The 13,573-nt window shown below is 35.3% G+C and overlaps 2 protein-coding genes across 10 annotated transcripts; both read left to right on the top strand.

Moving 5' to 3' along the window:
- The first annotated feature begins 13 nt into the window (after positions 1–13).
- LOC100743986 (cyclin-dependent kinase-like 4) lies at positions 14–4,601 on the top strand. 9 transcript variants are annotated; one of them, XM_024369036.2, is made up of 7 exons: positions 14–389; positions 613–1,290; positions 1,427–1,656; positions 2,004–2,198; positions 2,429–2,720; positions 2,804–3,179; positions 3,796–4,601. In XM_024369036.2, the coding sequence occupies exons 3-7, from the start codon at positions 1,489–1,491 to the stop codon at positions 4,151–4,153; spliced, it is 1,389 nt and encodes a 462-aa protein (XP_024224804.1). In that variant the 5' UTR covers positions 14–389; positions 613–1,290; positions 1,427–1,488; the 3' UTR covers positions 4,154–4,601. The 9 variants fall into 9 exon arrangements, with proteins under 9 accessions (XP_024224804.1, XP_024224805.1, XP_024224807.1 ...); XM_024369037.2 differs by having other exon boundaries at positions 613–1,303; XM_024369039.2 differs by lacking the exon at positions 613–1,290 and having other exon boundaries at positions 14–385.
- A 2,577-nt stretch (positions 4,602–7,178) lies between these two features.
- LOC100746741 (carboxypeptidase B) lies at positions 7,179–12,044 on the top strand. The gene is made up of 8 exons (XM_003491145.4): positions 7,179–7,308; positions 7,748–8,063; positions 8,269–8,571; positions 8,665–8,752; positions 10,703–10,848; positions 11,169–11,225; positions 11,315–11,399; positions 11,579–12,044. Exons 1-8 carry the CDS (start codon positions 7,226–7,228, stop codon positions 11,770–11,772), a joined length of 1,272 nt encoding a protein of 423 aa, XP_003491193.1. The 5' UTR covers positions 7,179–7,225; the 3' UTR covers positions 11,773–12,044.
- The last annotated feature ends 1,529 nt before the right edge of the window (positions 12,045–13,573 follow it).

Here is a 13,573-nt window from a genome sequence, read left to right as displayed (position 1 = left end):
AATGTTCCGCGAGCAGCGTATACGTAAAAACGCATACACATGGATCTAACCAGCATTAAAGAGACCCCCGCCATGTGGTGCAGCTATTTCAGTGCTGGCTATCTATCTAGCAGCTTGCCACCACGAGTACGAGTATTTCTCGGACTTTGCCTCGAAGATCTTTACTTAGCAAAGATTCCCGGTTCCAGCGTGTCGCTTCCAACCAGTCCGATGGCGAGCAAGTCGAAACTCGTTGGTGTTTTTAAACACCGATTAAAAGTTCATTTCTCCACTTTGACCGCTCATATACTTTTCTCATAATTGCGAATATCTTGCGAGAAAATGGAAATTGGATAAATAGGACGTTTTTTTATCGAACTAGGATTTGGATTACGCTCGCGTGTGAGCAAGTAAGTACAGCTTAGAAGTATTCGAACACTTTAGCCGTTTCGTAGATTAACGAGAAAGTAATAACTAAAATCAATACTTATCATCTCTTTTTAGAATTAAGAAATAGTTAATTTCAGTTATTTGCTTGCTTTGTATCGAAATTCAATATGTGATCCATAAATGTGTCTAGTTGTCTGTGGTATTTATTAACACTTTTTAAATATAATTTCATTATTATTTTAGATGAAACTTCCTTATCCGATCCGTATCTTAGAGAGTGAAAGTAATGAACCATTGCGAAATGTTTTTTTGAAAATTTCATTGACTGTTTCATAACTGTTGAATTTTATAAATGGCTGTATTTCAACGCGTATCTATTAATTTTCCAATAATCAATTTTATCGTTTTGTAAGAACGAAATAATACAGAATGAAATCGTTATTCATCGACATATAATTTTTATTCGCGATTCTGTTATTAAATTTCATCCTATCAAAAGTAAGCAAGTATGCGGATACTTTTGAACGGCAGTGTGCCTATGTACTTTGTTAGACGATTGAAGTATCTCAGAGTCGTTTTAATGTCGAACCATGCATTTGATATTTTGTACGTACTATTCTGAACATACTGCTCTGAATGTCAAATTTTAACGAGGGTTAATTTCCATATAACGCGTCTGTCTTATAGGGTTACCTGTGTTAGTAGAATATTTGGGTCAAGCTAAGCAATTTGCCTCATAATTAATCAAATTTGATCATGTACTATTTTTGTGCACTTTACGTTTAAGAATATTTGAGATTATTTCTTCGCGTCGTTAGTGGTGTGATAAACAGTAAAATATGTATATCGTGTACATTGACAGCTCTACGATCATAGTTTCTTACGACGATATAACTTGTATTCGTCCAAAAGCTAAGAAGTGTAAATAACCAATGTAAATATTCTCAACGCTATAATTATCATAATTCAGCGTGCTGCAGCGCGTGTATATTACTTTATTTCTGAAGTTACTTTGTTATTTATTTTATTACCTTCTATGCATACCTCCTTGTTACAGGAAACCTGTTATATACCTTACGTATAAATCTTTTCTTTGTTATATAAATCTGTTTAAGCAAAATGGAGAAATACGAAATGTTAGAAATCGTAGGAGAAGGCAGCTACGGTGTAGTGATGAAATGCAGACATCGTGAAAGTGGGCAGTTCGTCGCCATTAAGAGATTTTTGGAAACCGAGGAGGATCATCAAGTGCGAGAAATGGCATTTCGTGAAATCAGAATGTTGAAAGTACGTTGATATCGATCGACGTCCAAGTCTAAGATTGTACGTATGAACTGTATATACGCACAACTTTTAAAATAATATCTTTGGATTCTACTTATCAAACACTATCATAAATCATACCTTATTATTAGTCTTGTGAGTTTGGAAATTGGACTTGGTTGCATTGGTTACAATATATACATATAAATTATGTATAGCATACAAAAAAATGATAAGTTCGACGTGTATTAAAAAGAAATTCACACTGCGATTAATAGGAATTTAAGACTGATCAACAGTCGACATCGAATTAAATTTCTTTCCGTTAGAGTCAGTAAGGACGAGAATGAGAATGGCGCATGTATTTGCAGCAATTGTGTCACGATAATCTAGTAAATATGATCGAAGTGTTCCGCCAAAGGAAACGATTGTATCTCGTCTTCGAGTATTTGGATCACACCTTGTTGGATGAGCTGGAACGTATTGGAAACGGTCTAGGTTGGGAAGTGTCCAGGCGATATGTTTATCAAATCCTTCGCGGTTTGAGCTTCTGTCATAGCAGAAATGTAAGTGGACGAGAAAGATTGTACAGCGTGCAAAAGGTTCGCCTGCTGCTATCGCTTAATTTCGATTTAGTTAAGATATTTTTGTAGCACGTGGAATATATATATCTAATGATCTTTTTTTAGCTTTATCTTATTCCGTATAAATGCCCTAATACACACTTATCACTTAGGTGGTAATTCAACTAAATCGAAATTAAAGGATTTTTAGTTCGAACACTAATCCCTGTTAGGTAATGCATCGTGATATCAAGCCTGAAAATATTCTCGTATCTCCGAACGGAGTGATCAAACTCTGTGATTTCGGGTTTGCACGTTTCACAAATGGTGTCAACGAGTCCTGCACAGATTACGTAGCAACAAGGTGGTATCGAGCACCGGAGCTTCTTGTTGGTGATGCACGATATGGCAAAGCGGTCGATGTTTGGGCGGTAGGTTGTGTTTACGCGGAGTTGGTTACGGGAGATGCTCTCTTTCCTGGCGAAAGCGACGTAGATCAGCTCTATCGAATAACCAAAGTCTTGGGTAAGTTTTTACCGTCGATGATAACTTTCATAGATATCCGTTTGTATTACCAGTTGACGAAGTAATTACAATGAAATTTTTAGGAAGACTGTGTACGAAGCATCAAACGATAATCAGTCCTGGCAGATCTAGTCAAATGTTGCGACACGCAAGTGCGGACGAGCTGGTAGGACCAACTCATTCGAGTGTCGTTTCGATTCGTAAATTATTTCCCACTTGGAATTCAATGACGGTCGACTTCTTATCTCAATGTCTTCGCATGGATCCCGAAACAAGAGCCACGTCTGTAGCGCTCTTGCAACACCCGCTCTTCACGCAAAGTAACTTCGTCGACGAATTCCTCGAACAACTGAGAAATATTATCGCTGATGAAGCTGCTATGAATCCACTGACGACTAAGAAATTAGAGAAAAGAAGGTCGACTATGTTTAATCTGACATCGAGAAATATTTTGCATAGGTATAGTTTATTACATGTATTTTATTTTTCTACTGTTATGTGAAATAATTAAATATTTGGCAAATTAGTTATTTGGAGAAAATTTATTCCTCAAATAAGATTCTGAAATTTATTTGCAAATTATCTTATTTTGAAACAAATTAGTTTGCCAGTTTATTTGGAGTAATTATTTGAACTTTTTACTCATTATTTTCGTCTCAAATGAAAAATGCCTGACCCTGCTTCTCCGTTCTTTGAGTTAGGTTTTTTGAAACATTTTACTTTCAGAGCAAAAGTAACCAACATTCAACGAACTGACTAATTCGCTGCCTAGGATATTTGTGAACACAAGATATTCGGCGACTGATTTTTCTTAATTTTCCGAGTTTAATTTAGAAAAAATTAATTCCTCCATTTTTGTATGATTAAGCCACATTCAGCTAGCTGAATCATTGTTTTTACAAGCATCGAATATTTTATTTGATAACAATAAAAGGAAGAGCATTTTCCTTTTCCTCTTTTCCTTTCTTTTTATTCCCTTTTTTAGTTTTCCTTTTTCCCCTTACTTTCTCCCTTTTCTTTCCTTATATCTTTTCTTTTGCCCTATTTTAAAAGAATCTATTCTTTTTTCTTGTAGATGGCACATGGAAGTCGTTTCGCAAGATACAAAGTCGAACGATAGAACTGCAACTGAAACGATCGAAACGACACAATTACACCAAACGCCATTGCTATTGCACGTAGATCGCTTACAAAAAGTTCCTCACTTTGATCCTATTTCCGTCTTACCAAATGCAACCTACGTTCGTAAGCTAAATGGATTCGTCTGTACAAACGAGTACACCCATACTTTACCTTCTCCCGATTTCAAACAATTTTGTAGCTATACTAGTATCAACGATAAGGGGGAAAATAGTCGTGAAAGAAAAACAAGAAAAACTCGGTTTCATCATTTTATTAATAATAAAAAAGCATCTATTCGACGATTTACTTAATCATCTTATTAATTAACAATCACACGAAGTTGCGTGATAAGTTCGTTTGCCTTTAAGAAAAATCTCAGAAAATACGAGTATAAAGTATTTTTTATTTTTCCTACGAATTTCCAAGAATTAGTCACGCTTCGCAAACGAAATTAATTCCCACAAGTAACTGTCATTTTCCACAAAACGAGATTCGCCTACCACAGAATGATTCCACAGATCTACAAAAAATGGTCACGACGAACAAAATTCTTTACCATGACATTTGTTTCTCACAAAGCCCACATAAAGCCCACAAAAATTGAAGATCAATACGTCACGCAATTAATAATATTAGTCGAAATTAATTAATATTAATCAATTCGGATTAGGAATTACGAAAATCATATTAGTAGAACTTTCAGACTTTTGTAACTTATACATTATAAAAAGATTTTAATAAACGTGCGATTAAAGTTAATCAAGTGTTTAATCATTTAACCGCTTGTCCAGCGATCCTAGAGTGATTAATCTCATTCCTTTAACGATAAGCATGGCTATCCTTGTACAGTGTTTCCCTTTCTCTCTTTCTCTAACACCGCCCGTATTGTTCATCTCTGTCGCACAGTATTGGCTTTCCCCTGAACACAAGATATAAATTTGCCTTTGTTGCACAACATAGCATTTTGTCTACGGGCGAGTCATATACTGCCATTTACCATGTAGGGAAGAAACGGAAACTTCAAGTGTTTTTGTATAGATGGCAGCACATCCGTAGGCAGGAAAGCAATTGTGTGCGACAAGGACAGACATATGAGTGATGTTAGAAAGAGAGGGCTATACTGTGTGACAAGAACAGACGTATGAACTATATAGGACAAGGAGGGATAGAGAAATTACTTGTCTTTCCTTAGCTTTTTCAAACTTTTTCAAACATCCGCTCAGCTTCCAAAAACATTTCTTCCGCTTAAAATTTCTTGCGGGAAAACTAAGACATAAGGGTCCCTCACTGCTATGATGTGTGAAACTGTAGAAAAACTACCTACCCTCTGATTTCAATGATTTTTGGATATGTTGTGAAATGTATCGTTTTAGCCGACATTTTTCCACATATGTAAGTGCTGGACACGCTTAGTTTCTAAAATATTTGCGGAGAACTACCGTTACCATTACTGTAAATTCTGCCTGCAGTCTGTGTAAATTGTGGAAGCGCATATGTCAGTATTGATTACCGGCCACTTATCTTCTGTTTATAAACGAGGATCTGACGACCTTAAAGGTCCCGTGCACAACGTGCGTATCTAAGATTGTAAAGAATGCCTGTTATAACTCAATTAAACGTAATTATTATAAATATATTGGGTTTGAGTTTGGAGTTTCTCTCTCAATCCGTAATGTTTCCATAAAATAATATTAATTATTCATTCTCCTACTACTTTTATAATTAATTTGTTATAAATTTATGCAAGCATTGCCAGCTGCCTTGCGGCAGCCGGATTGAAAAGTCTAACATAAACCTAAGCCCAATATATTAATGCTATGCACTTTTAATTGAATTATAAGTTGTGACAAACGCTTCTTACAGCTTCGCATATGCAGATTATGCCCGAGATCTTTAAGCTCGCCTGACTCTCGTTTATAAGCAGAAAATAAGGGGCCAGCGGCCGGTAGCCAATACTGACGCATACCACAGACGCACAACTATAGTTAAAATTAACTGTGAAGTGAAATTAAGTGACGAGTCCACCACTTATATGTATAGGAAAAAATTATTCAGAATATTGATTTCTATAATACATACAAAATCAATATCGGAGGATAGTTAGCTGTTCTACAGTTTCACTGTTGGAAGAAAAACTGGAAGACTGCGATTTTTCCTTTCCGAGAAAAGCGCCACTTTTGACCCCACCATAGTGTGGGTGACATCACAGCGGGTGACATGACACATAATATTAATGTGCAATTACCAAAAGTATCAAAGATCTTTAACCTAAGTTAAGATATATCTATAGTCTTGTGTGAAGATTTGAATATTGAGAACCAATATCAACGAAACTGAATGCCTGCGATAAGGATAGAAGAATTTTTATATATATAAATTTCACGTGTAAAATAAAAGTACAGTGTAATTCAAGTATCAAAGGTAACCCATATGTTAGAAATTCACTCCCTTCCTTACCTACGCATGATAAAAGTGAGCGTCGCTTCCATCTAGATTCCCATATTCCCATCAATTGAACAAATTTTCATTAGCAAAAGAAACTAATTAAAAGGATCAATTTGCCAACTTTTGTGACTGCGTCCACACAATTAGGCTTTCAGTTTTCTTTTTTACGTTTCTTTCAACCTACGAAATGTCTGTATAGAGATTTACGAATTCTATTCAATAGATCGATGCATTAGCTGGAGTAATATTAAATTTCTCGCAAACTATGTTCGAAACTTGGATCAGAATTTGTGCATGGACATATTTAAAAGTATCAACTTTGAAATATGCACGTAAAATGCAAATCAATAACACGAAAGATTAGAAAATTCATTATACAAACCTACCAGCTAGATCGGAGTGTTCACTCGAGTAATATTTGACTTTTACTTGAACAATTACTTCGATCGATCGTTTAAAAGGATTAACTAATTAAATTTATAGCAAGCAGCATCGCGATTATTCTATTTATTTATCGAAAAATTGAATTCCGCAGATCCTTTGCACCATATACAGAATTAATCAGACAAGAGATTTATTATATTAATGATGCATGATCTTTATCACTGAATAAAGCGTAAATAAATATTATCGAATGTTTTCAAATGAAAAAGTAATTGTCGAATCATTGATTCTACAATTAAAGTCTTAATACATGAAATCTTTAACGCTATCTGTTCAGATAATTGTGTCTGTCTTTCTCAGATTGATCTTATCTGGCTTTCTATTACTTCTGGTAACGGTTTCATATTTCCAAACACTTTTCCAATCTAGAAGCCTTGTTAAATGCAGCGAACAATATATTTCGTATCACGTAAATGAATCTTGATTGGTTTGCGTAGATACGATACGATATATAAAAGAGAAATGACGAGTAGTTTCAATCGAAAGCAGTCATCATGCGTATCTTCTTTATAATTGCGACAATTTTTGTCGCGGCTGTCCTAGCCGTCGGCGAAGAAGTTCTTCCTCCCTTGAATGGGTACGTTTTACTTTTATACGTATATGTATATATGTATTTTTTCTTTTCTACTTTTATTCGATGATTATTAACGATAACACGTTATTTATGCAATTTATCGTTCATGCAAAAATGTAAGAACGCGAGGAAGTTTTATCGTTTAAGTGCTCTTAAAATTTCGTAGGCTTCAAACGGACGATTTATGAAACAATTGATTTCGATGTGCATTCTCGATCAAACTTTCTTGTTAAGACAACATCTTTCTTTACTTAGAATCTTGGTAGAAAGAGCTTTATACTCAAGTATAAGAGAAACAGACTACTTCGAGAGAAAAGATTCGAATATCTAAATTTTTAACTTAATCTCGAATTATAAAGAGTATTTCGACTACTCGGATATCTCGTTTTCGCTAAAAAGTTATAAATCAAATGTAAGCACTATACCTTTAAAAAATTAATAGGATGCAGGCGCTCTCTATTTCCTACGAGACAGCCGAACAACTCTCGTTGCTGAAAAATTACGTGGACACACCTGGATTCGATTTTGTAAGAAGTAGTCATGACCTCGTGGACGTTTTTGTGACGGCGGACAAAATCGAAGAGTTCAAAAATCTCCTTAAGCAACATCGTATGAATTATACGGTTCTGATCGACGATGTTCAACGACTGGTCATGCAAGAATACATTGCGCAAGGAATGGAGCGTAAATTAATGACACTAAACAAGAACTATGCTTCCGGGAATTTATCTTTTACTTACTATCCTAACTATAAAGAAGTACGTAAGCTCAAAAAATCCACAACGTTACAGATTATAAATATAATTAGATCATAGTTGAAAAAGAAATCTTTGCTAATCGATGTTTAGGAGCTATCAAAATTTGATCTTATTTTTTAATGGAATACATATTATTGAAATTATTTGGAAGAAGGGACGGGCCATGCAACGATAATAAAATAATAATTGTTTAAACCATTCACAGGTAAACGAATATCTAAACTATCTAACGAACACTTACGGCGATGTAGCCTCCTTAATTACCGTAGGTAATTCTTACGAAGGGCGATCGATGAAAGTTTTAAAGTTGTCGACGGGTGGGCAGAATAAACCGGCTATTTTCATTGATGGCGGAATTCATGCTAGGGAATGGATCGCTCCAGCAACAGTTCTTTACATGGTAGATCTGCTATTGACAAGTCACAAAAATCTTTTGACGAATGTCGATTGGTACGTTCTACCAGTTTTGAATCCGGATGGCTACGAATTTACGCACAGCAAATCCTCGGTAAGGACATTTCATTGATAACAAGAATTATCCATCCTATCAAACCGTTCGAAGAACTTTTAACCGGTACATATTTTACAAAATGTACTTTAGAACCGATTGTGGAGAAAAACAAGATCAAACACGGGATTGACTTGCAAGGGTGTCGATGGGAACCGAAATTACGACATGGAATGGATGAGTAAGTTTCCATTTTTTACTTACAATACAATTTATCTAAGGCAGACGTCTTACGAAACCTTGTGCTCGATGAAGAAACAAATTATTAATAATTAGATTTAATTATTAGCAATTAATCGTCGTGTCGATCGATTAAAAATCTGCCTAAATGTTTGCACGTTCCTCTTTTATCAAATGATAATTCCAATAAACGAGGCTAATTAATATTTCAATGATAGTGATATTGTAGCACGTGTAAGCGACCAGACTATAGATAGCGTATTATCAATATCGATTCAAACATCGTCCGATTGATCGAGAAAAAAGTCCCAATAAGAAAATTATAATGTTTACTGCAAAAGAGAAAAGGAGAAATATTTGCTAGAAGAACTTTCTATACCTGTGCAAATTCAATCGAGATTCATACGGCCACGATTTTAATATTAAGTTGTCCGAAAAGTGTCTTTCTTTTAGAGACACGTCTTTTACAACGATGTATCTTTGCACAAACATGAAACCTAATCTGTCGAACGTTGTGATCTTTATTTTGATAGAACAAAATGGATCATACGTAATTCGATAAAATAATATAAAACAGAAAATGTTGTGCATCCATTATTTTCTTATAAAATGAAAGAAACTTTTCGGACGACCTAATAAATACGATTCGTTATGCAAACATGTTTGCAATAGGATCAGAATGTTCTATCGCAGTATTTCGAAACGGTAATAGATACTATATCGCAAATTAATTAGCGACATCTTGTTTGGATGACGGTATAAACAATTTCTAGCTGGCAAATAACTTCACAAGAATGGGGCCATGCAATTGTTAGCTAATACGTTTCTCTCTTTATCTTTCTCATATATGTATATGCCTCCTACTACGAGAAATGTACTGTGTCACGGTTAACTCAACTATTGCTCTCTAACTTTTCTTTGGAGTGCAATTATCTGTCGTTCTCCAGACAAGTTACGATCGGGCGCGATAAAAACTTGCTCGTTATTTCTCTACCTCTTTTCGTTTGATAAGCTGACTTTTGACGGAGTGTATGAGCTATTCGGTGACGCAATTCGGACGTCGATCGTGGATTTCGTTGCGCTCTCCTCTTCATTCACGCTCTATCGAAATATTCGATATTCGGAATATCAATCTTATGTAACATTTAGGAAAAGAAGCGGTTTAATGGCTACAAATGTTTTCATCAATTTGAGATGCTGATTTATTCTCGGAATTTTGACTCTAACGATTATTCGAATTTATACTGATCGGGGAAGCGAATTTTAATTGCATCGAGGAAATACTTGTATCAAGAGTTGGGATAAATTAGAAATTCTTTGCTTCTTGACTTATCACTTATACGGGGAAGTATAGGAAAAAGTATGGAAATTGTATTTAATTTATCCAACGGCATACGTTCAAACGAAATGCGACGTGTGTAAAATTTATTCATTTACACCATTTCTATGATTTAGGTACACCTTGATATTCCACATTAACTTTACCGAAAACATTTCTGCCTGTTAATTGAAATAATTCGCAGCATCGAGATTATTTCGAGAGTCATTTCCAGCTTTAATTTTTCTCATTTGCTAAATTCCTATCAAATAAAAATAACACGAGATAAAGGTGATAGCGGAGCAGCAAGTCTCTAAATTCAGATACCTCTAATTTGTCCTACTATTTGAAAGTTGCTTGTTACGAAAAATTCGTGGCACCATTTTCTCGTATTAAAGATCTCGCGAGGAAATTCGACATGTGTTCATTAGATTACCTTCAACCAGCTGATCCCTTGGAAGATTGTTCATTTTTCACTTGATACAATTTTAGTTTCCCTTATTATACAAAGTGAAGCACATTCCTTTCAAAAATAATATTTTTTAATTATTAGAGAGACGATAGCTACACAAAGAGAATTATCCTTCGTATTTTGTTATTTTTATTAATTAAAATATAATTATTTGTTTGTAGCAACTGGTGCATCCAACAACCCATGCAGCGATACTTACGCCGGGCCTAAACCATTCTCCGAGCCGGAAAATCAACACTTGAGGGATTTTATTTTGGCACGAAAAGGACAGATCAAGGCCTACCTTACGTTCCATTCCTATGGCCAGGTAACTGATCAAATTTTAATTAAATAGGATCAAGGAATACTGATTTAATTTTTTGAACATTTCAAACAAATTGAAAAGCGGCATATTTTCATTTCGCTTGCTGGTCACGTATTCGTATACCGTAAACTTTTACTAATCGAAAAATTACTTTTATCATATAAATACAGCGGAATAGTTACACATTCGAAATTTTATGGATATGTAAATGTGATTTAGAATACTTAAAAATTTAATGGAATCGGCGCGTTATTTTCTGTTAGTAGGCGAATTATCAAACCAACGCTGTACGTAATAAAATGTTGGAAATATAACTTTTGCAGTACATCTTATACCCTTGGGGCTGGACGTCTAAGGTACCCTCTAACGAACCAGAACTGGTTAGTAAATTTTTCTAATAGGTGTTAATCGCATCTACGAAGTTCTAGATGTTTTGTTATGAAGAATATCTTTATTTTGATTTTTCCAGCGTAAGCTTGCTATCCAGTGTGCAACAGCTATCGCCAAATCTCGTAAAACTCAATACACTTATGGAACTTCTGCCAATCATCTGTGTAAGCAAGTCTTTCGAACTGATCTTACTTGCAAGATAAAAATCGAAATCTAGAATCTTCCATAAAATTTTTGTTACAAGTAGCGCGTCAAGTCAAGTAGCTACTATCTACTCTTCTTATCTGTATTATCGTTGCTTACACAATTTATTTATTTTATACTTTTCTTTCAAAATTATTAGATCCAGCTGCTGGAGGCAGCGATGATTGGGCTATGGGCAAAGCAGGTATCAGCTTGTCATACACTTACGAATTACCCGGTGGAAATTATGGATTCCTGTTGCCAGCATCAGAAATCAAACCTGTTGGTATCGAGACATTCGAGGCTATCAAAGTGATTCATCAATATGTCACGAAGAAATACGTTTCGCATTAGCAAACGCGTAATACCGTAGATCATCACGTTTGTTGTATACAATACAAAGTGTTCTTTACTCTGTTGCATCAACTCTCTATAGGGAAAACAACTGAGAACCTCGAAATAAATTAAACCAAATAAATTAAATCAAATTGCTTTTGTATTGTTCGTCCTTGTTTTGTCAATTGTTTCGAACCATTTTCATACATTGGTAAATAAGTTGATTAAATAAATCAAGTAAATAAATAAATTAGTTAAATGTATTAATGAAGTAAATAAATCAAATGAATTAAAATAGTTGATTTGACTTAATCACGGTGCATGAGAGATCAATTTTTACTAAAATTTTCTTTAAAAAACTAATAGTTTTCAGAGATCATCTAAACAAGGAAAGTACAGAGCGTACCCAGCGTTTTCATAATAATTAATCATTAAGGTCTCCTTGTAGTTTCTCGTTGACACAAAAACACGACTGATCTCTGATTGCGTTAAAAGTCCATGAGAAAGGACGGCCGAGACGAAAGGGGACGCGGCATGTTTACGTTTACGTTTAAAGATGAAAAGTACACCGGCGAAAACAGGCATGCATTCACGTGACTGCCTTTTCATTCGTGAAACGAAATAGCTATTGTTCGCTGTGGTATACAACCCTTTTCTACGACGACCACTTTTAGTTTTTCCTGCGTTTTTAGGTGGCTATTGCGCGAAAGCGAGAGTACCCGGGGAAACGGAAATGGTAGGAGAAGCTCAAGGATTTGGTCTGGCTGAAGTGGAACACTTAGCACGTAGAGCCGGCCGAGTATCGTGCCCAAGCTCCTTTTCGCTTATTCCTGCCCTTCCTAGCTGTGCTTCGCGTTCGGTCTAATTGGAGGAACAACAGACTCATTATCCGTCGACTGGAGCACAGACGAGAGCTCATTTCGTCTCAGAGGGACTGAGGACACTGAGTCGTAAAATTTTTGTATAACGAGCCACTCCGCTGGTCGCGTACATCGGGCCAGGGCGTTTGTTTCTTCGAATCGGTCGCAGAGGCGACAGAGTCTGGTCCGTCCGCCTTTAACGATGCTAGAAAGAACATCAACTTATCTTTCACTTGAGGCCGTAATTGGCACGGTTAAGTCGGACACTGTTTCGTAGAGGTCATCTACTTTTTCTTATTTCTTGGTTGAAGCACGGTTTTTACTTCTTGACGCAAGTGGGATGTGGAAGATTGTCGTTAGGTATCAATGATCGTCGCAGCCTGTGTCTGATAATTTAAAGCAAAAATTGAATGCACAACCTAAAAGTATTTCGATGATCTTGTGATTTTATTTGATTTTTTCGGTTCATACAGAAAGAGTCAAAAAATCATCATTTTAATAAATCACCGAGCCCAGTAAAAGACAACGTATTTTATTCAGATGATAATGATCCATAAAACATTGTTCATATATATATATATAATATATATATATATATGTATTTTTATAGGACTATGAACAAATAACCCTTGTTTCTAAGATCTAGTCGTAACTTAACATAGATAAATGTATCCTTCGTGTTTTTTTATTCCTTTGCGAAGAAAGAACGCAGGAAGAAAAGCGGCAGAAATTTCGATTTCTCTTTTGAGGATATTTCGATCGACGTTGTGATTTTTTTGATCTTTTTTTTTCATCGGTTGATGACGATTCTTTCTCTCTCTCTCTCTCTCTCTTTCTCTCATTCTCTCCCTTTCTCTCTTTTTCTCTCTTGTAGCCATAATTTTATTTTTACAGGTATACTCGCTGCATACAGATAAACTATATAAACCACTCTTTAGTAAATGATTAAGGAAGCTTAA

This window comes from Bombus impatiens, unplaced genomic scaffold, assembly GCF_000188095.3.
Source record: "Bombus impatiens unplaced genomic scaffold, BIMP_2.2 scf_0517, whole genome shotgun sequence".
NCBI lineage: Eukaryota > Metazoa > Arthropoda > Insecta > Hymenoptera > Apidae > Bombus > Bombus impatiens.
This window is presented reverse-complemented; position numbering and strand designations above follow the sequence as displayed.

Coding starts and splice junctions, on each gene's coding strand:
- LOC100743986 (XM_024369039.2), top strand. CDS start 1,489: ATGGAGAAATACGAAATGTTAGAAATCGTAGGAGAAGGCAGCTACGGT. Junction 2,199..2,428: donor GCTTCTGTCATAGCAGAAAT/GTAAGTGGACGA, acceptor AATCCCTGTTAG/GTAATGCATCGTGATATCAA. Junction 2,721..2,803: donor TCGAATAACCAAAGTCTTGG/GTAAGTTTTTAC, acceptor TGAAATTTTTAG/GAAGACTGTGTACGAAGCAT.
- LOC100746741 (XM_003491145.4), top strand. CDS start 7,226: ATGCGTATCTTCTTTATAATTGCGACAATTTTTGTCGCGGCTGTCCTA. Junction 7,309..7,747: donor GTTCTTCCTCCCTTGAATGG/GTACGTTTTACT, acceptor AAAAATTAATAG/GATGCAGGCGCTCTCTATTT. Junction 8,572..8,664: donor TTACGCACAGCAAATCCTCG/GTAAGGACATTT, acceptor AATGTACTTTAG/AACCGATTGTGGAGAAAAAC.